Source organism: Pongo abelii, chromosome 5 (assembly GCF_028885655.2).
Source record: "Pongo abelii isolate AG06213 chromosome 5, NHGRI_mPonAbe1-v2.0_pri, whole genome shotgun sequence".
Lineage (NCBI taxonomy): Eukaryota > Metazoa > Chordata > Mammalia > Primates > Hominidae > Pongo > Pongo abelii.
Genome location: NC_071990.2, coordinates 1,584,822 through 1,607,475, shown reverse-complemented (window position 1 = coordinate 1,607,475; position 22,654 = coordinate 1,584,822). Strand labels below are relative to the sequence as shown.

The window sequence follows — 22,654 nt, the reverse complement described above, 5'->3', positions numbered from 1 at the left end:
CTCAACACTGTTTCTCTAGTCAGCAGCCAAAGCTGGGTGGCGATTTGATCACAGAGTGTGGCCTGGCCGTGTCATGGGTCATGTGGCCCAGCATGTGAACAGGAAGGTGAGAACGGGTGAACTTTTGCCTCAGTTGTGCCATCCATCAGAGAATAAATGGAGCACATCAACGTGTGCAGCTGTATAAGGAGGCGGATGGCTGCGTCCTTCTCACACAGGGGCCTTTGTCTCCTGGACATGATCTAGCATTACGACGGGATGCACTCAGCCTCGGCTTTGTGGCGAATTACTAACCCATTATCACACCAGAACACAGGATCATTTATCTTCTAATCCAGAGTGTCACCTGTTCTTCATTTACCAGTCAATAACCATTAATTATGCTCAGTGGAAATTTAAACAAAGCCCTATCCCTCTGTTGAAACCAGTAAACTATTCAGTAATAACAAATAAATCTGGAGTTGTATATCCTTTCTCTTCTCATTCCCAGACTGGAGTCTGGTACAATATGAACTTTAGAGGAAATGCCTAGAAATTGATAGGTCAAAGGCCACAGATAGTCTGATGGAGAAGAAAAGAGCAGATTCTTGGCTCTTGCTCTAGTAAAAGGAGAGGCCCTGACTGATCCCTAGATTCCTGCCGGGAACAAAACAAGCACCAGGGGACCCGGGCCGGTGTTTAAAGTGATCCACCATTAACCAACAGTCATATTTTCTCCTTACATTTTTAGCACGCCCTTGCCTTCTTTCACATGAGTAAAAATAGGACTTTTTTGAGACCATTCTAACACAGCGGACTGTTCCTAAAGAAATAAAATAAGCTGAGTGGTCCTGAAAGACCTATTTGAAATGTTATTTTTAGAATGGAAATTTGAGTCAAACACATTAAAGTGTATTTACCCCCTTACATCTAATCCCGCAGAAGAATGTTCAGATAGGAATTCTAGCCATAAGCATAATTTAATTTTTCCTAAAAATTCTGAAGGTATTTTGGCAAAAGCCAAAATAAGTTTCTGTGTGTGTGTGTGCACGTGTGCCTCTGTGTGTGTCCACGGGTACACTCGTGCGCCCACTTGGGTGAAGTGGGAGGCTCAGCTTAGTTGGGAAGGGGGCCAAAGGGCAGGCCCCATCCCAGTGAAGCCACCGTACTGTGTGCGTTGGAATTCATTCCAATCACTAGACTTGGGAACCTGGTCCGGGACCTCGAGAGAGGTCAGCATTCCCAGACAGATGAGGAGACAGGGCGTTCCAGCCCGCGGGAATCTCACTGCAGGCACAGACCCACAAGGAGCAGCTGCTCACTCGGCCTCTGCTTGTGCACACAGGCCTTGGTGCCCCTTTCAGAAAGACACCTTGGGGAACTTCTTGACAAACGGTGCCGGGCCTGGGCTGCGCTTCAGGTCTCATTGCTCTCCTCAGCCCCCGGTGTTTAACAGCGTTCAGGGAGCTACCAAGCCATTGCAGACTCCATCTGCTTGTGTGGACTATCCCAAAACAGTGAACAACTTGTATTTCATGCCTTTAAAAGCTCGTGCTTTATTAGTATTAGTGGTAGTGGTAGTGTAACATTTAAAAAGTGTTGTGGCTAAGTTCACCAACCATGATTTCTTGAGGCAAAATGAAATTGCAGGTATTCCATTAATGTGAACAAATATGTCTTCTCGCCAAGATAATTTCATCTGTCAGTTACTTTAGAATATCACCGACTTGAAACTATTACCATTGTCCCAAGCAGCATGCCACATCTCCAAGGCATGTAAAATAGCCCAAAATCTTGTCTTCCATAGGATTTAAAACAATCTTGTAATAGACCAAAAATACAAAAACATACACAGGAAATGACTTCAGGTAAAAGAGAAATTATTTTGAATTTTATTTTTTAGAAGGTTTCTATAAATTCAAATGAATAAAAAGGAAATTAAACTTTTTTGGTGGCATTTTCTAAGAGAAAATAGGCTGGCTCATTGATTTTAGCAACTTCTCGTTTTCGGCTTATCAAGGAACAACTTAGGGAGACGCAAACCAAAACAGTTTTGTTTAAATTTTGCTGGAACGAGAGTTCAATGCACATATCACTGGAGGCTGTGTTATAATTAAGTCCTTACTGTTTTTACCTATTTTATTTTGAGAAGTGGGTGGAAGTGATGAAAAAATAGAGATCGATTTTTTTTTTTTTGCTTCAACCTTTTTTGAAGAGACATATTCCTGTTGGATTCCTGCTACACTTAATTTTTTTTTAATCTGCATCTCCTATCTGTATTAAAAAAAAAAAATCTTTAAGGTACAGTTGCAAGATACAGGAACTCCAGGCCTATCTGCTGTTGGTAAAAGCTAACCACGGGGAGCCGGGCTGTGCTGGTATCTTGGACATGCAGTGGCATTTTTGCCCACCAGACTCCTGGCTCCTACTGAGAAAGTGTACCTGTATAGACATCCATTTTTTTTGTTTTGTTTTTTTTAAGACGGAGTCTCTCTCTGTCACCCAGGCTGGAGTACAGTGGCGCGATCTCGGCTCACTGCAACCTCCGCCTCCCGGGTTCACGCCATTCTCCTGCCTCAGCCTCCCGAGTAGCCGGGACTACAGGTGCCCGCTACTGCGCCCAGCTGATTTTTTTTGTATTTTTAGTAGAGACGGGATTTCACCATGGTCTCGATCTCCTGACCTCGTGATCCACCCGCCTCGGCCTCCCAAAGTGCTGGGATTACAGGCGTGAGCCACCGCGCCCGGCTAGACATGCATTTTGATGTGGAAGTTGAGCACCTGGCCTTGAAATGCTGCCTTATGAGCCCATTAACTTTGGCATAAATGTTTTCATTGCCTCTCAGACAGCTTTTTTATAATAGTAGTACTCTCCATTACGTGGTTGTTTTTCCATTAATGATTCGCACTTATTTTGTTTTTTGACTAGTACCTTCTCAACTTTATTGTTCAAAAATTAAGCTCTACTTTTGAGGACAAATACCTGTCTTTAAATGGTTTTTTTCCTTGCCTACTATGATACGAAGAAAAATTAGACAGTGCTTTTAGAACTGCTCTTTTTGTAAATAATACCATAAAAAGGTTATTTGCCATAGACACTGCTTCACATCACATTCCTCTACTTTGTGGTCTGAGGACCTGCAACATGAGAATCACCTGGCATGTTAAGGATAAATATTCTGAGAGATAATCTCCAGGCCTCTGAGTCCACCTGTCTACGGCTGCGGCCCTGGCATCCACACCAAGATGTTCCTCATATTATTCTGATGCTCAGTAAAAGTTGGGAGCCATTGCTGTTGTGGTTAGAATATGGTATGAAATTCATGCTCATGTTCCAGCTGTCTATGTCCATATCTGATATGTGCACTGGAAAACAATGTGTGGCCACTGAGTGTGACTTCAAAATGAACTTGCCTCTCTTTCCCTCTAGGCTATGTGGTTGATGTTGCAAAATGATGAGCCAGAGGACTTCGTTATAGCTACTGGGGAGGTCCATAGTGTCCGGGAATTTGTCGAGAAATCATTCTTGCACATTGGAAAAACCATTGTGTAAGTATACCTGAGAAATAACTACTTCTAGCTCTCTGGCAGGTATGCACCTGAGCTTGCTGAAGCCTCGGTTCTAGCTGTCATCTTCCCCCTTCACTCTCCTGAAGAGCAATACAGAAAGTTTCAGTGTAGAGTGGGGCCTTTGCTCTGCTCTGCATCCAACCCTACTCGTGTTATTTGTCAAATGTTGGTCAGCATCTAAACCAAGTTTTTCCACATTTCTTTATCTTTCTTTTAAGATGTTTTTGGCCAGGCGCGGTGGTTCAGGCCTGTAATCCCAGCACTTTGGGAAGCTGAGATGGGAGGATCATGAGGTCAGGAGTTCAAGACCAGCCTGACCAACATGGTGAAACCCCATCTCTACTAAAATTACAAAAATTAACTGGGCGTGGTGCTGCGCGCCTGTTATCCCAGCTACTCAGGAGGCTGAGGCAAGAGAACAGCTTGAACCCGGGAGGCAGAGATTGCAGTGAGCTGAGATCACGCCACTGCACTCCAGCCTGGGTGAAAGAGCAAGACTCCATCTCAAAAAAAAAAAAAAGTTTTTACTTTTATTTATTTTTAAATACTATTTTATTTTTTTTTTTTAGTTTTAAATGTTTTATCTCAATATAAGCACCTTCTTTTTTTTTTTTTTTGAGACAGAGTCTTGCTGTGTTGCTCAGGCTGGAGTGCAGTGGTACAATCTTGGCTCACTGCAACCTCTACTTCCCAGGTTCAAGTAATTCTCCTGCCTCAGCCTCCCAAGTAGCTGGGATTACAGGCATGCCCCACCATGCCCAGCTAATTTTTGTACTTTTAGTAGAGATGGGGTTTCAGCGTGTTGACCAGGCTAGTCTTGAACTCCTGACCTCAGGTGATCCGCCCGCCTCGGCCTCCCAAAGTGCTGGGATTATAGGCATGAACCACCACACCTGGTCAAAAACATCTTAAAAGAAAGATGAAAGAAATCTGGAAAATTCTCCAAATTTCCAAAATTTTCCAAATTTCTTTCATCATGTTATGTGAAATAAGCCAGACACAGAATGACAAGTACTATTTCACAGGAGAATGATATCACTCCTGTGAAATCTAAAGAAAGATGATAGAGAAGCAGAGAGTAGAACCATGCTTACCAGAAGCTGAGGAAGGGAGGGGTGGAAAGAGGCTGGGGAGAGAATGGTAAATGGGTACGAAGTAACAATAAGATAGGAGAAATAAGTTCTGGTATTCTATCGTACAATAGAGTGACTAAGGTTAACAATACCTATTGTATATGTCAAAATAGCTGGAAGAGAGAATTTTTAATGTTGTCACCAGAAAGAAATATGAGCATGAGCTGATAGATACACTAACCACCCTGAATGGATCATTATACAACATATACATGTGTCAAAATATCAAAATGTACCCCATAAATGTGTACAATTATAATGTGTCAATTAAAATTTTAAAAACAAAAATAAGAACACTCAGAAAAAGAGATACTGCCCAATTATTTTGTAAACATTTTGTCTCAATATACTTCCAATTTTATGAAAAAATATTAACAATTCATGGACAAAAGTTAAATAGATTTGTTTTGCATAAAAACTTTGTGCAGGAAACTAATGACATTAATTATAGAAAATTAAGGCAAAAATAAGATCTTTTTCAAATTTTACGTATAATATGGGGAGTTGGAAAATAGCATAAAGATAAGAAGCAAGAAGATATAAAATAATCTTTGAAGTATAATTTGGTTATGTTGATTCTTTTGGCCTTCTATTTTATTTTTTAAAGAAGATACCTCATTTTTCAAAAAAAATTGGCCTTATTCTTTTGTGGACTTAAAAATGCATTTTTGGATTGATTATGTTTGGAATTGAGGGGTTTTTTTATACCTTTCAAATATAAAATTTATGTTGCTTCTAAGTAACCCTCCTTTTTTTTTTTTTTTTTTTTTTTGAGAAGAAGTCTCACTCTGTCCCCCAGGCTGAAGTGCAGTGGCTCACTACAACCTCCGCCTCCTGGGTTCCAGTGATTCTCCTGCCTCAGCCTTCCAAGTAGCTGGGATTACAGGCATGCACCACCACACCCGCCTAATTTTTGTATTTTTAGTAGAGATGGGGTTTTACCATATTGGCCAGGCTGGTCTCAAACTCCTGACCTCAAGTGATCCACCCACCTCGGCCTCCCAAAGTGCTGGGATTACAGGCATGAACCACCGCACCCAGCCCAAAAATTTTAATTAAAATGTATAGTTTAGCAGAAATTAATATCTGCCACTCTCATTAATTACTTTTTTTAATAACTATCAAACATATTTTAACAAATTTATATTGTATATGTGAATAACACAGATTATACTTAAACAAGTTTAATGAGAAAAATAAGATGTAAGCATAACATCTTATTCTTTAAAAAAATGTGCACTTTTGTTTATGTTCCCTATAGGAATCAAACATGACATTTTATTATTAGGAGTGTCCTGTTATGCTCCAAAAGTTGCGAAGGATGATACACATGAATTATTGTTTAAATGTGTGAAGTATCTGTGCTAATAAAGGCTTAAGCATGTGAAAGTATTTAGTAATATATTAGGAAAGGGAGAAAAGTGAATGGACTTTTCCAGCAGTCAGAGTTCTTTTGTTTTTCAGGAGCTGAAACTGAACTCAGAGTAGCCTTAGGTACCTGGTGCTCCTTCAGGGCCCCTCTGCTCCTTGGCTCCGGTGCTCCTGGGATGTTGCCTCCATCCCTCAGCTGCTCCCCATGGCAGAGGGCAGTCTAGACTGCCTTTCTGGGGACACAGCCTCACACAGTCAAAAGAGGAATAGAACCTTTAAGAACAATCCACTTAGAAAAATCCTGAGGAAGGACTGTGGCTGGCCCTGTGTGGGTCCTGCAGTTATCCCTAGACCTGTCGCTATAGCCAGCATGGGACTGGATCCCAGGCCTTGGCCTGTTTTCAGGGTGTGAGGATTCTGGGATGAGCCCCACTGAAAGTCCACTGTTTGAATGCGGAGGAGCAGGGTCTTCCCCTATAGCAGGATGCTATTGCAGAAGAACAGCAGGATGTGCTCCAAGACAGGCAGAGACAGCCCATGCTCGCCGCGGCACACAGGGAGTGGTTAGGGCGAGCCTGGAGGCATGCCAGGAGCCGCACCCCTACTCTGTTTAATTTCCAGGGCTGGAGCACTATTGCACTGAGAAGGAAACTGAGGCACAGTGCAGTTCAGTGCTCTTCCCAGGTCACACAGCGAGGGAGTAGCAGAGCCAGGGTCTGAAATGAGTATTTTGTGACCCAAGACGCTCCTCTTTTCTTTATGTGCACTCTTCATCCTTCTTGTTCATATGCTGTCGAAAAAAACTTTGTGATAGGATATTTGTAGTGAACACAGACCCAGGTCTTCATGCCTGTGGGCATCGTCTCATTCCCAGGTTATCCTCAGTGCTCTCAACAGCTGAGGGTGCTCTGTAAATACTTAATTAAGCACAAGTGGATATCCCAAAAGCCAGCGTATCCAGGAAGTCCTCCCAGAAATGCCCACTGTCACCCTGATTTCCACAGATTTCATGGTTAGCATTATTCCCTCTCACGTGGTGGGGACAGCTTGAGGGAAACCACCATGCTTCCTCCCTAGAGGCTTGTTGGAGCTGTCCAGCTAAGGATGAGGAGGATCTGCATTCAGCCGAGAACACGGAGAGGGAGAGGAGCGATTGATTTGAGTCTTAGAATCAGCGGGATTTGGTGAACGGCCAGATGTAGAGGGTGAAGGAGAGCCAAGCTCTCTAGTCTCATTAGCATTGCCATTCATTAAGCTAGAAAGCTTTCTGCTCGCTCATAGTTCTACCTGTTGTGCTTTGTGTGCTTGCCTCATATTACATGAGGCTACACCATATCAGACACACCAATCAGCATCTGGAACATTCTCACTTTTGCTATTCTAAGATCTGCTGTCTCTTCCCATTTTTGCTATCGTTTTTAAAATCTATCCGTTGTAATGTTCTCCGAAAAGGCTTGACACGTGTCGCCATCTGTATATTTAGAATCGACACAGATATTTCCTCTTGAAGCCTTTGACATCACTTGAGTAATTTGAATAATTTTTGTTTTGCATTTATTAGAAAATAGCACATTAATTTGAGTTTGGGTTAGTAGAAGATATACGGGGAAGCAGATCAGTACCACATGCAGTCCTGATAAAATGTAAGGTGACGTTTTAAATTCTTACACAGTCATTTGTATTGAGAAAGGCAGCCTTATGACAACTGCTTTCTTTTGATAGCATCTGTGTGTGTGTGTCTGTGTGTGTGTGTATGTGTATGTGTGTGGTGTGTGTGTATATGTGTGATGTGTGTATGTGTGTGGTGTGGGTGTGTATGGTGTGTGTGTGTGGTGTGTGTGGTGTGTGTGTATGTGTGTGGTGTGTGTGGTGTGTGTGTGTGTGGTGTATGTGGTGTGTATGTGTGTGGTGTGTGTGTGTATGTATCTGTGTGTATCTGTGTGTGTATGTGTGCTGTGTGTTTGTGGTGTGTGTGTATGTATGTGTGTATGTGTGTATCTGTGTGTGTGTGGTGTGTGTGGTTTGGGTGTGTGTGGTGTGTGTGTGTGTGTGGTGTGGTGTGTGTGTATGTGTGTGGTGTATGTGGTGTGTATGTGTGTGGTGTGTGTGTGTATGTGTATCTGTGTGTGTATGTGTGCTGTGTGTGTGGTGTGTGTATGTGTGTGTATGTATGTGTGTATGTGTGTATCTGTGTGTGTGTATGTGTGGTGTGTATGTGTGTGTGGTGTGTGTGTGGTGTGTGTGGTGTGTGTGTTTGTGGTTGTGTGTATGTATGTGTGTATGTGTATTTGTGTGTGTTTGTGGTGTATGTATGTGTGTGTCTGTGTGTGTGTGTATCTGTGTGTGTGATGTGTGTGTATCTGTGTGTGTGTTTGTGGTGTGTGTGATGTGTGTGTATGTATGTGTATGTGTGTATGTGTGTGTATCTTTGTGTGTGGTGTGTGTATGTGTGTGTATCTTTGTGTGTGGTGTGTGTATGTGTGTGTATCTGTGTGTGTGGTGTGTGTATGTGTGTGTATCTGTGTGTGTGGTGTGTGTATGTGTGTGTATCTGTGTGTGTTTGTGGTGTGTGTGATGTGTGTGTATGTATGTGTATGTATGTGTGCATGTGTGTGTATCTTTGTGTGTGGTGTGTGTGTATGTGTGTGTATCTGTGTGTGTGGTGTGTGTATGTGTGTGTATCTGTGTGTGTTTGTGGTGTGTGTGATGTGTGTGTATGTATGTGTATGTATGTGTGCATTTGTGTGTATCTTTGTGTGTGGTGTGTGTGTGTATGTGTGTGTATCTGTGTGTGTGGTGTATGTGTGTGTCTCTGTGTGTGTGTGTTTGTGGTATGTGTGATGTGTGTGTATGTATGTGTATGTATGTGTGCATGTGTGTGTATCTTTGTGTGTGGTGTGTGTGTGTATGTGTGTGTATCTGTGTGTGTGTGTGTTTGGAGCACATTGCATTGTTGGGGCTCTTTTTAGTGCTGTGTTTTGTTCTTCCTTTCGCATCAACTTACCACTAAGTAAGTAGTGTGAAAAGGAAACACTTTTCTCCTACAATTAAAATGATAGTAGGATAACCCAAACAGGCAAATACTTGTCTTGACTAATTTTCTGTCATTAATCTTGTTAAATTTTGAGAAGAGAGTTGTAAGAGTACCCTACAACCAGGTAAGAATCAACATCTGCTGCTTGTCGTTGTGGGAGGTGGGTAATGTTTCAGACATGGAAATTGTTACTGTAGTCTGTGGTACTGAATTTACATTTTCAGTAAAAGTAACAAGGGCAACATTGTTATACATCAGAAAAGAAACCCATTTCTAAAATCCTCCTGGCAGAGGTAACAAGCTGTTTTGTGCTCACGCACCTTGCTCCCTTCATTTGACACTGTTTCCTGATGGATGGGATTTCTGGACCCTGGGTCCTAAGCTGAAGCCTCTGGAGGCTGATCTTGAAGACAGCTCCTGAGAAGGAAGGCCTGGCAGCAGGTTCCAGGGGGTGGATCCTGCAGCCAGTGTAGCTACTGTAATGCATTCCTTGGGAATTTGCAGAGCTTGGGACTGTCAGACTCACTGTGGGAGAGCACATCCCTCTACTCAGTCAGTTGTTGGTGATAAACAGAACTCTCATGTGATGAGCCATACTTCTAAGGGTTCTATGTAGGGGCAAAGTTAGGAGAAGGAAACTCACTGCAGCTCTGTATTATTCCCTAACCTTTCAATGGGCTGTGTTTAGACCAGCCGCCTTTGATCCCTGAGATAGATTTAACTCCCACCTCAGCAGCTTGCCAAAGCTTCTTTTGATGTCCATGCTATGACCAGGTTGAGTAAAATCTGTGACACTGAGTGATGGAAATATCACGCATCTTCATTCATCGTCACTCAAAATCCCCATTAGAGCTAGAAAAAGCAGTCATGCTGAGAAAACCTGCGTAGAGTACCATGAGAACTTTCTGGAGAGACTCTAAAGGGACTCACACCTTCAAGAGTATTCACATTATATTTAGTCATCATAAAGAGGTTGGACTTTTCATATAAGCTTCAAGTTACCATTTAAATGAGGTCTTCTCTTTTTCTTCTCGCTTTCTTCCTCTCTCTCTCTCTACCTCCCTCCTGGAAATCTGAATCCTACTATCATTTATATTTCTGAACTTCTAAGATGCTTAGATTTTTAACCCTTAAAAAACAAAATACTACAATATAAGGTGATGTGTGCCTTTGTTGGAGCAACAGACTGTTGAATTATTGGCACCTGCAAGATGTAATTTGAGCCCTGATGTCATGCTGGGCTGTGGGTCTGAGGCAACCCTCATTCCATTTCATAGGCAGTTGATGCAATTCACTAGATCATGGGCCCATTCTCCTTCTTAACTAAGGGTCTGTTAGATCCTCAAAATAACTGCTGCCTTCATAAGTACTAAACAGCTGGCACAGCACCTCACACCTCTTAGATGCTCTATAAATGTGTTATTTGCTCATCTAATTTCCTCTCAATGCCAAACTAATCAAAGAGAATTGAAAGAGATTTCCTAGCCCTGGAGAAATATAGACTCTAATTGGGTGTCAATTAATAAGAACACATTATTTACAAATATCTATGCAAATATGAAGACATTGTGCAAATTTATTATATCAATACTGAAGTAATAGCCTCACAATCATGATTGGAGTTATGTCTGCAGAAAGTTAGATGGAAGCTGGCCCTTGTCCAGATTGGGAGATACGGATGATAGGAAGGAGGAAGACATTCCAGGTGGGTGGGAGGGCATGAGAAAAGGCATGGAGGCAGGAGCTAGTGCATTGTGTGTGGGTGCTGGGTAAGCTGATGAGCGAGGGTGGACCAGCCTGGCCACACTGGGCTCCTCAAATGCCTGCTCTTGCAGTTCCGTCTGCTTCTCCTGGCCACTTCCCACTCATTCTTCAGGTCTTAGCTTAGGCATCCTCCCTCTGACCAACACCCTGCCTCCACCTAGTCTGTGCTAGGTGCCTACCTCCAGGCTCTGACAGCACCCTGGCTCTCTGCCGTCATTCCCTCACAAGACTGTGCTGGCCATAGACTGCAGGCTCCTTAAGGACAGAGACTTGTCTAGCTTCCACATACCCGTGTCCTTAGCAACTGGCTTAGCTTACTGGCTGGCACCTAGTGGGTGCTTGGTGAAGATTTGTGGGGGTGGGAGGAAGGGAGATGGATAGACACAGTTGTGTAGGTGAAAGAGGTACAGATGCAGATGGCCCAAAACAGTGGCAGCGACTCTGGGGGTACTTGGGCACTGGTCGTTTTGGCACTGCCTGCTTACTGTGGCCCTGCAGGAAGCCTCCATAAGTTTTGCTTTCCCCCATACAGCAGAAGCTCCATCCTTATCCACTGGGGGTGGCTAATATGCCCCAGTTGGGTAAATATAAGTGAAGCAGGCAGCTAGAGCACATTTAATGAGCTGTGCGAGGTAGCGTGGACACACTGAGGCTTATTGAAATGCTAGCTCTGCATCAGAAGATCCGTTCACTGTCGTTTTCACAGCCAAGGAGAGCCATCTCTGGTCTTGTCTTTTTGTTATCATTATGATTATTTGATCTCTTCAGCTACCCTCAGTAGGCACCACCTCACAAGGCTTTTTCCGTTGAATTCATCTTCCTAGTCTGACTTCCTAGGGATGAAGCATAAGAAAAGACTGTTTGAGAGGAGAGCCTCCCTATTAAGTAATTTCTCAGTCCTACTGCTAAAAAGAAAAAAGCAAGGCAAGTATTGACCAGCTGACCACTCTTACTGAAATTAATGTTTGAGGAGGCCTCCCCACAGAAATGGCCATGCCCTTTTGAGAGGGCGCCACACCCTTTCGGCTCAGACCACGTGAAACAGGTGTTGTCTGGGCCCAGGGTGGGGCAGCCCAGGAGACTGGCTTGGCAGTCTTGGCTCCAGCACCCCTTCCCCATGTGCCATCTGTAAATTGTTCAGCCCTGTAAATTTGTGTTCCTCCATTTATGCACTGCAGATGATGCTACTTGCCTGCCTCTTGGCGTATGAATTCAGTAAGTAATATTCATAAGGGCCCCACGATAGAGAAATCACAGAACAGATGTAGGCGTTAATCTTAAGAAGTGCCTTCTACATGAACAGCTGTATAATGGGTTTAAATTTCACATTTTTTGTTGTAGATGGTTATTCCTTAACTACAACATAACAGCTCGGCTTAGTACTGCCAGAAGCCCCTTACTTAGAATAATTATCATAAATAAAATGGAAGAATTCTAGGCATGGATGGAGGCTAACCAGCCTCCATTTCAGTAGCAATGCAAGAGGCCATACACAGCTAAGGTTCTCATAGATCCAGGGTTCACCGTTTACACTAGTGCTGTATTTTAAATGTTAGAGTGGCTCTGTGATTAAAACAGTGGTTCCCAAGCATAAAAAAGGCATCCGCCCTCGTTTCTCCTTGTCCCACTAGCAGGTCGCCCTGATGCCCCTTGGAAGAGTGCCTCCTCCTGACCTATGGCCTCAGCCCTCTGCCTGCTCAAGAGGCTCAGGCTGCCACTCAGCCTCCCCATGCAGCCCTGGCCCTCTTTTTTTTTTTTTTTTTTTTTAAGACAGAGTCTCACTCTGTCACCCTGGCTGGAGTGCAGTAGCACGATCTCAGCTCACTGCAACCTCTGCCTCTCAGGTTCAAGCGATCGTCCCACCTCTGCCTCACAAGTAGTTGGGACAACAGGTACACACCACCACGCCCAGCTAATTTTTGTATTTAGAGACCTAACATGGTTTCACCATGTTGCCCCGGCTGGTCTCAAGCTCTTGGCCTCAAGTGATCCGCCTGCTTCGGCTTCCCAAAGTACTGGGATTACAGGCGTGAGCCACTGCATCTGGCCTCTGGCCCTCCTTTGGGGCTCCCTCTCATCTTTTACAGATGCCCCTTCAGAATCGGGGTCCCTCCAGTCACTGCCTGGCCTCTCTCTCCCCATGTTCTGCCAAAAGGCATCAAGGAGCCACCTCCACACACAGCCTCACCCCGTCCATTCAGCTCCCAACACCCTATCCAAGTAGCTTTCTCTGATGTGCCCAGGGCCCTGCTTGAGTCCCTGCATCCTCCTGACATCTGTCCATCATCACAGTTTGGCAGTGCTGACCGCCCTCCTCCCTGGGCTGCTGAGGTCGCATCCTTCACCTTGGCCTGCCTCTTCCCAGGGTTGCCTGCTCCGTCTTCTCTGCAGATTTCGTCTGGCCACCCTGTTAGGGGCTTCTGTGGTGATGCAGGATCTGGAATGTTGATGGCGCCAAAGATGTCATCCCCTCCCCATCCAGAGGCAGGGTGACAGGGGAATCCTGTAAGGAAGTGCTGGGTCTGTAGCGGAGCTAGTGTGACAGAATACCCATCCCTGGGGCAGAGCTCAGGCTGGGGTGTGCTGAGGCCCATCTTCTTCATTGCAGTCTCACTTTCTCTGCAACGTAGAGGGGCCTGCGGGGAGGGGGTGAGTCACTCACACTCTGCTACTTATAAAGCTCACATTTATAATTCTTTTTTCCCTTCTTTATTAGATGTTTTTGTCCAGTTACCCCAGCACCCTAGTCCTGGAATCATTCTACAGGAATTCTCACGAATCCCTGCTGTCTCCTACCCTCTGCTTCCTCCCAGCCCATTTCCCTGGCTAGGCCCATGTGCTAGGGAATGTTCTGTGCTCTGCTGTTTGGGGCGCTCTGTGGGCCCTTTCCAACATACAGAAATGTTTGTTGTTCTGCTGTGGTACACTGTCTTATTTAAAGATAATTATTTGTTTCTGGAAATTCTATTGTACTATATTACAATTATTTTGGCATTTATCTCCATGTTTCCAAATAACATGTCGTTATTGATTTTTCCCTTCCAGGCCTTATCTGTTGGCCTCCTTTTATTCAAAACAAGAGTTTTGCTCTCTTTTTCTCCCCTTGACCTATCCCTCCATTCTCTTAATACTCATTTGTTTATTTTAATTTTGGAGTCACGTCAATATTTAGTGTTACATTACCATGACTGATGAATGCTATGCATTCCCAGTAAACCACATTTATTTTATCTTTTTTATTTTTATGTATTTATTTATTGAGACGGAGTCTCGCTCTGTCACCAGGCCAGAGTGCAGTGGTGCGATCTGGGCTCACTGCAACCTCCGCCTCCCGGGTTCAAGCGATTCTTCTGCCTCAGCCTCCCGAGTAGCTGGGACTACAGGCGCCCGCCACCGCGCCTGGCTCATTTTTTGTATTTATAGTAGAGACAGGGTTTCACCCTGTTGGCCAGGATGGTCTTGAACTCCAGACCTTGTGATCCACATGCCTCGGCCTCCCAAAGTGCTGGGATTACAGGCGTGAGCCACCATGCCCGGCCTATTTTATCTTATGTGTACAGTTGTCATTTGTTTACTGTAGAGCTAACAGATGCCTTCTTTCTCTGTTCTATTCATTTTCTATGTACTTATCACTACCTTTACCCCATACTCTGCTCCAGCTGTGCAAATCACCTCTCTAGGCTCTCCAACCCCGGTTGGGCTGTCAGTCACATCTTCCTGAGGCAGTCCTAGAGCCTCTGACCTGACCCCGTGGGGACTAGCCAGAAGGTCAAACCCTGCTGTGTCACTTCATGCTCCTCTGGGGGGCTCTCTTAGCTGCTGTCCTGCACGGAGCCCCTATTTCCTGACATCTTATTCAAGACTACTGGGTTTGGTGAAGCAAAATCATAATTAGTTTCCTGAGAAAGATGCCTGGGAAACAAATACTTTGTGACAAAATATACCTGAAAATATCTTTAGTCCAATCTCAAAATTAATAATGTTGCTGGTATATATTTCTAGATTGGAAATAATTTTCCTTCAGAGCTTTGAAGGTGTTACTCCGTTGCCTATTAATTTGCAGTATCACCATGGGAAACCAAGAGCCATTCTGACTCCCAGTCCCATCTGTCCCCTCTGGAAAGTGGTTCAGACCTTCTCTTGGTCCCAGTGGTGTGGAACTTGATGTGAGGTGGGTCTAGACCCATTCATTATTGGGGGGCACCCTTTCGGTGTGGAAATGCATGTGCCTCTCTGCTTTGATCAGTATTCTTGACTTATTTTAAGAGAGTTGTTTGCTCTGCTCCATTTTTTCTGTACTCTTTCTGGAAATCCTGTTATACTGACTGCCCTGAGGCACTCTAATGTTCTTATCTTCCTTCTTCTGGTTTTTCATATCTACACCTTTTTGCTCTACTTTCTGGGAGATTTCCTCAACTGTATGTTTAAAATCTTCTCTTGGATTATGAATTTCTATGTTTTGTTTTCAACTTCTAAAATCCTGTGTTTCATGTTGTTTCTTTTTATGTAGTATCCTGTTCTTGTTTGTTTGATGTCTTTGCTGATCTCTCTGTCTGAGGATATCAAAGGTAGTATATGTGGGGATTTTCTTGTTTGTTTTATTTTGTTTCTAATTCTCCTCCCCCTGCTTGTTGTGTTTCCTCCAAGTTGCTTTTTTTCAGTTTGTTTGTTTTGATTTCTATTTTTCATATATGTGATTTTCCTTATATATTTCCTGTCTCGTAATACTTGGTTTTCTGCTTCTTTAAAAGTGGGGGGCCTAAAAAGCTACTTGTGTTTTTTCAGAGCATAGTCAGAGCTTGTGGCTATTTTATTATAAGAGGATTTGACAGGGCCTTTTAGTTGGAGAATCTCTGATGCCCAGAGAAGCCTCCCCAGTGTCTTCATTGGAAGGAAACACGCCTGACTGCCAGCCCACAGAGAGCTGGATGATGGGTCTCAGTATTCGCCATGCATACAATCACCTAATTTCCTCTCTCTTCAGCATGGTGACCCACTCTTCACTGAGCCTATAGCCTTCAGTCCAGCCACCTTCTACCTCAGGGAGGGTGAGGCAGTGAGTGCCCAAGCAGTGCGGAATCGGGGAGGGAATCAGGCCCCAGACTGCTGCCTACGGAGATTTGCAATCAGGTCTCACTTCCTGAGCATTTGGGAACTTCTGCAAGTGTAAATTGGGGCCATTCTCAGCTCTCCCACTGTTGGTTTAGGAGACTTTTCTAGGACTTCTGCTCAGTCCTTTAACACTCATCCATCTGCTTTCCAGCTTCCAGAATTTGGTTTCTCACATCTCTTTCCTGCCCTCTTAGCTCACATGAGTTGATTCCTTTTTTGAAAGGGGTCTGCGGAAGGAGCAAAAGTGTGTGAAAACCACCATCTTTATCCAGAAGCTAATGCTTCCTCCAGGCCTGCCTTATGGCACTGACTAAATTTTAGCTCCTGCAGCTTCCTACTTCCATACCCTAATTAAATAGCCTTTCTTCAGAATAATCCCTGAGCGCTTTTATGATATTTGGGTCACTACAAGGAGTGTGTTGCCCCCGCCCCACTTAGGTCTAATAGTCCCCAAACTTGACTCATGGTCACTACAAGCAGCGTGTTGTTCCCCACCGCCCCGACTTAGGTCTAATAGCCCCAAACTTGACTCGTGACTGACTTTGCTTTTGTTGTTCCTTCAAAGGAATGCCGAGTTGAGTAGATTTTCATAGCGCTTTATCTTGCCTTATTGTCCTTGATTCTGTTCTTCTTCGGTGCTTTCTGTTGCTATTTAATGCTTATTAGGAGCCAACAATTTATTTTGAAAATTGAATTATACAGGATCCCTGCTTGGTGAGCTGTTGATCTAAATTAGTGGGTAGTAACTCTTGTTAATTAACCGAATCCTCTCCTCTCTGTCAAGCCACCGTCATTTCATTAACAGTGCAGCCCTGCTTTGAGTCATAACATCACTTGTTAGGACACGTTAGCTGTTACCTTTTACTTGTTAATACAAGTGTTTCATGTATTGTTGTAACTGAATGTTTTTTGGCACTTGGCCGAAACTTTTGCTTACTTCCCTCATTCAGACCTGGTGCAAATTAGAAAGTGGTTTTTGCCAACTCAATTCAGCTTTGAGCCATTTCCTGATTACATTTGCTTATTCAATGTAGCTATATTAATTGTACAGGGCAATGCCATGCCCTTAGAGACTGTTTTGACTGTAGACAGCATTTGCAAGATGGAAGTTCAGCAGACAGCGTTCAGACAGTGGCAAGAAAGTCGTGCAAGGGAGCTGGTGCCTGTTGAGCGCCAAAGTAGCACCAGACCCAAGTCTGACTTTCAGGCTGTATTTAATAAACCCCTCAGAGAGGGAGTGTTTCTCCTTCAGCCTTTTCCCATTTCAGCTAGTGTTACAAATCCCAAATGTGAGTCTATGACCAGCAAAGCAACCAAAGAGAATCAGTAGTAGACACTAAAATTCAAGCAGTCTAGCCATGCAGTCCGCTGCTATAAACAGGAATTAAATGCTTTCCTTCAGCTGAGGGTGAGGCGATACCATTAACCTGATCGGCCAAAGCAGGAGTGGGCAACTGGGGCCTGTGGGCCAAATCCCAGCTGAGGCCCTTTTTGTTTTGTTTTTGTTTTTGTGTTTTTGTTTTTGTTTTTGTTTTACTGTCCTGGAGGTAAGGACAGGTTTTACAGTCTTAAAGGGTGGTTTAAAAAAAGAAGAAAATAATGAGGAAGAAAAAATAAGAGGAGGAAGAAGAAACAGAAAAAGAAGGAGGAGAAAGGAAAAATATGTAACAGAGACTATATGTGATCTGTGAAGCTTTAAGTATTTACTGTCTGGCTCTTCACAGAAACAGTTTATAGACCCCACTAAAGTCCAAATACCCCTCAGGCACGGCCTCAGTCCTCTCTTGACTCACACACCCCTCCTAAATCAAGAAAAGCTCTCCAAGTCTTTACCAAGACTTTGTCGATTTCAATATGTGTGTGTGTTTGTGTGTGATTTTTTAAAAATTGAATTATAAATAGATTTGAATCACCAGTTCTCATGTTTGTGGCATTTGAGATTTACCAGTGGAAGAACAGTGGAATATTGATGTGCACATAAGTCAGCATGGCCAGCTACAAATGAAAAATCAGTCAGCAAAATTGTAAATGGTATTTCTGTTAATGCTTTGACTTGGTTGGAGATACTATCATGCAAGTATCTGCTGAACTTGTTTCTCTTTGCAAAGTACGAAATGTGAGCACAAATAGATAAAACATGCCTGTGAAATACAAATATACTTTCATCTACTGAAAGCCTAACCAAAATTTTTTTAAAAAGGTTCTACTTAAACAATTAACTTGAGAATTAGATAGTTATTAAAAAAAAAAAATCATGACAACCAATTGTCCTCCCTTCCTGTGGATATTAGCTAAGATTTGGTCTTTATCCAGAGGAGATGTATGAGGGTAATCATTCCTTTAGGTTATGTTTTAAAACACTTTCAATTTCCATGCTCCAAAATACCCACTTACCGTTTCCCGGTGAATTTTCCAAAAACTTAGCTCTGATCCTACCTACCAATTCCCTTGCTTTGAAATTCTTAGACCTATATGACCTGCCAAATTGATCTAATCAACATTAAGAAAGAAATGAAAACAAATTACCAAACATCCCTTTTTGTGTTAATTAATTAATATAAAAGTCATGAGGAAAATGACCAGTTGTACAGTTGTATATTATTCAACATACTGTGCTATATAATTCTCTGTGTTACAGGCCAATTTTCATATTTGCCTTGAGTCCATTGGTAAATTCAGCACACTAACAAACTGATTATTCCTCCAACAGTGAAATATTTCCCCTTTGCTACCAAGAAGTGATTTGACAGAACATTCAGGTGATTCATCAGAAATAAGGCTTATGAGGCCAGTTGATGTCTTTAATTCTCAACCTATTCCAAAATATAACTGGGATCAACATTCAATGTTCATTTTCAGTGGTGCCTGGGGCTTACATAGTCAAGTAACTAATTTCGTCTTCCCCGTGGTGACTGTGACCCTGAGAGCACACAGAATTGTCCTATGTCCATAGGACTCATCTCCAGCTCATAATGCAAACTGGTTCTAAGGATAAACAGTAAAGTCAAACATGTCATACTTGTTGATTTCTTTTCTTTCTTTGCAAAAAAAAAGTTTATATGTAAAAATAAATAACCCAAATTCTATAATATTATAGACATCCAGACGTTACCATTAAGCGAGTGGCTTGATTTATAAAAAAAATGAGAACATAAAATGGATAAGTAGAATTTTAGCGAGAAGGTAATCTCGAAGCATATGAGCTCATCCTGCATAGTGTGGACTTGAGTTGCTCCTGGGATCCTTACTGCTGTCAACCGTGGATGTTCAGCGAAGGAAACTTGCGTGCAAACAGTATCCTAGCTAGGTCAGAGGAGGTTATAGGAAAGTAATATTGATATACCCTCTCTCAGCAGGAAACAAACAATTAGTTCTGTACTTTTTGGAGGTTTAATCATCGGAGACTTATTAAGGGGCCACCATTGACTGGGGAGAGCAGGAGAACTTGTGTGTGATCCAGAGATGCATTGAATGGTTAATTAGGTTACAAAACTTATTCCCAAATGGAATGTGTTGAATTGACACTGAATATCCCTAAAACTACAAAAGAAAGAAAAAAAAGGGAAGACAAAAGACATTAATTAATTTATATTAATTAATTTATAATAAGTAATAATTAATTGACCAAGAATGGTGTAGAGAAATACAAAATCTTTGAAATCCCTGAAAGTTGCCCAATTTTATTTTCTGGCTAATCTGTTCATTTCTAAAGTCTCACTTCTGAATTCATCATGATTTTCTTGAAAAGGAAAACCCCTGCCCTTGCAAAACAGATCTAGAAAGGCTTTGAAAGTCGCCATCGCTTTAATAATCAAGTTGAGCATCAGCCTGTGCTGCTGTGGTTAATGAGCTTAAGCGCTCCTGCAGGGAGAGCGCTGGGGCATCCGAAGGTGCTACAGCATGGCCAAATGTTCCCAAGCAATTAGGAGCTGATTCAGTGTTTATCTTCTTTACAGGTGGGAAGGAAAGAATGAAAATGAAGTGGGCAGATGTAAAGAGACCGGCAAAGTTCACGTGACTGTGGACCTCAAGTACTACCGGCCAACTGAAGTGGTAAGGACTCTCTGGCCACCCAGTGCGTGGCCACATTTGGCTGGCTGGCTGGGAAAATGCTCTCATGGAATGCCTGCTGCCAGCCTTTGGAGCTGTCAGTTCAGCTCCCTGGCATCCTTCAGCATGCATTTCCAAAATCAGAACACAGTGAATTCAATTTGAGATTATCATTCTAACCACAAACTTCGTTGCTCTATAAAGGAAAACAAGAGTTAAACCCACCAAAAGAAATCATTGATTTCAGAAATGGAATCTCACATCACAAGCAGATCTCCTCATGTTGGTCTCCTATTCTAATGGCTGGTCCCTGATAACCTACAGGATGCCTGACTTAACAACGCCGTCCCAAACCTGCAGGACATCTGGGGCCTCTCCAACCGTGTCTGTGTCTGTGTACTCATACACAAGTCCACACTTGCACACTATACCATAAATGGTCTCCCCTGCTTTTTATAAGACTCGGGTCAGGGACCACCCTGTCTGTGAAGGCTTTTCTGGCCGATACATCAGTACTGCTGAAATTCCTTCCCACTCCTTTCTTCGTATCCACATTATATGCTATACATAATTCTATTATAGTGCCTATTGTAACTCACTATAATCATTTGTTTACATGTCTTTCTCTCTTTACCAAATTGTGAACTCTTTGAGGATAGGGACTTTTAAAAAATATCTTAAGGCCTGGCACTGTGGCTCACGCCTGTAATCCCAGCACTTTGGGAGGCAGAGGCGCGCAGATCACCTGAGGTCAGGAGTTCAAGACCAGCCTGACCAACATGGTGAAACCCCATCTCTACTAAAAACACAAAATTAGCCGGGCGTGGTAGCGCATGCCTGTAATTCCCGCTACTCGGGAGGCTGAAGCAGGAGAATCGCTTGAACCCAGGAGGCGGAGGTTGCAGTGAGCCGAGATTGCGTGCCATTGCGCAAGACTGAAACTCTGTCTCAAAAAAAAAAAAAAACTTAGACTAGACTATAACAAGGTAGGTACTTAATAAATACTGACTGATTGCTAGATGGATGGGTGAATTTCTAAATACAGAAGTTCCTGTGTTAAAAAATGATTGTTAGAACATAACATCCTCCTTTCCTAAATTTATAAAGCTGCCTAGCTTGCTGTTATTGCTTTAATGAGGTCCATCCTCACTATGGAAGCAAAACTCAACATATGAAATATACCTAAAGATAATAGAAAGCATCATCTCTAGAGAGAAACATTCATATGTGTTACCTAGTGAAGTGAACATTAACTGTGAAAATTGAATTTTTTTGAAACCATTTTCCCTATGTTCTGAACCAAATTCCTATCTGTTGTACAACCTTGGAGAGGTTAGGAAAACCCCAGTGAGGAGAGACTGAAAGTGAATCGGTCATCACTTACCACTCTTTAAAATGTCCTGTTTCAGGCAGAAGGAAAAAACTGTATTTCATGCACTCTACACACAGGAGGAAATAGAAACGAAAGGAAGTAACCAATGCTTGGGAGAGGTAGGGCTGTGGAGTTGTGCATTGTCCGGGCACAGGGCGTGGCCGGGGCTCTGACACAGTGAACCATTGTTCCCGGTGCTAATGGAGAGTGGGTGTGCCTAGGAGAGGATGTGTACTGGCCCTCAGGGAGGAAGATGCCAGCCACGCTGTGCTGACATAGCAAGGACTGCCGGCTGGAGCCCTGAGCTGTGCTGCCATTTGACTCTTTGGCCTGATGAGGTGCGACAGAGATGTCAATTTTCTGGAACATTGCACAGATCGCATATTTACGCAAATGCTTTTCTGTATCTACAATCAAAAATGGTCATCTCAGAGAAGGAAATTTACTAAGCCAACAGAAACCTCAATTTTTACAACTTAAATGTGGCTCTTTCCCCCTCTGACACCAAAATAGTTTCAAAAGCTAGGAAGTCATTAAGAATGGCTTGTCTGTCATTCCTACTTAGACAAGGTGTGGGATTGATAAGGACACAGAACAAAAGAATTCACTGAACAGGAAAAGGACCCTCAGACTAACAAGACTGTTCTTGAATCTGCATCGACCCCCTTTCCTGCCGTGACCGACGCCGCATCCCTCCCGTTTCTTTTGTTCATTCAAATGCTATCATCATACCTGTTCTGCAGCTCTGTTGACACTAGCATTCTTTGAGTATAAGAGTGGTGTCTGATTTCATATGCTTGCTTTATTTTTCCACTGATTTGGCTCTCTCCTGAGCTTCCCTTTACTGTCCAATTTTGAATCTTGAGCTACATTTTATCTTTCTAAGCCTCTAGGCTGCATTAATTTCATTCACTCCACTTCAACTTAATATTCCACTGGGTAAGCTTTTCCTGTATGGTGAGACTAAACTTTTAACCTCATTCCTCAGAACAACAAGTTTTCCTAAAACTTGGATCGACTTGACAGCCTTCTGTTGAATTGCCTCAGGGGTGAGAATATTCTTCCAGTTGAAAGGTAACCAGAACTGGAGACTACATTGTAAATAAGCTTTTAGTTAGGTGTGAGGTCCCAACAGCCAATGGTCTAGAGCCATTTTGTATGAATCCTGAAAAGCACCAAGCTTCTCTGAGGTTTGTCCACATTCAACTTAGGGTAGATGTGGAATTCTCTCACATCTAAACTGAGTCTTTCCTTCTCAGGGTCTCAGTC

General features: G+C 43.0%; 1 protein-coding gene across 1 annotated transcript in view; it reads left to right on the top strand.

Annotated features, from left to right (window-relative positions):
- Positions 1-22,654, top strand: part of GMDS (GDP-mannose 4,6-dehydratase) — a 622,616-nt gene that overhangs the window by 499,733 nt on the left and 100,229 nt on the right. The window contains exons 8-9 of the mRNA XM_002816345.6: positions 3,410-3,528; positions 19,920-20,016. Of these exons, the coding sequence (XP_002816391.1) occupies positions 3,410-3,528; positions 19,920-20,016 (216 nt within the window). The remainder of the gene's footprint in view (positions 1-3,409; positions 3,529-19,919; positions 20,017-22,654) is intronic.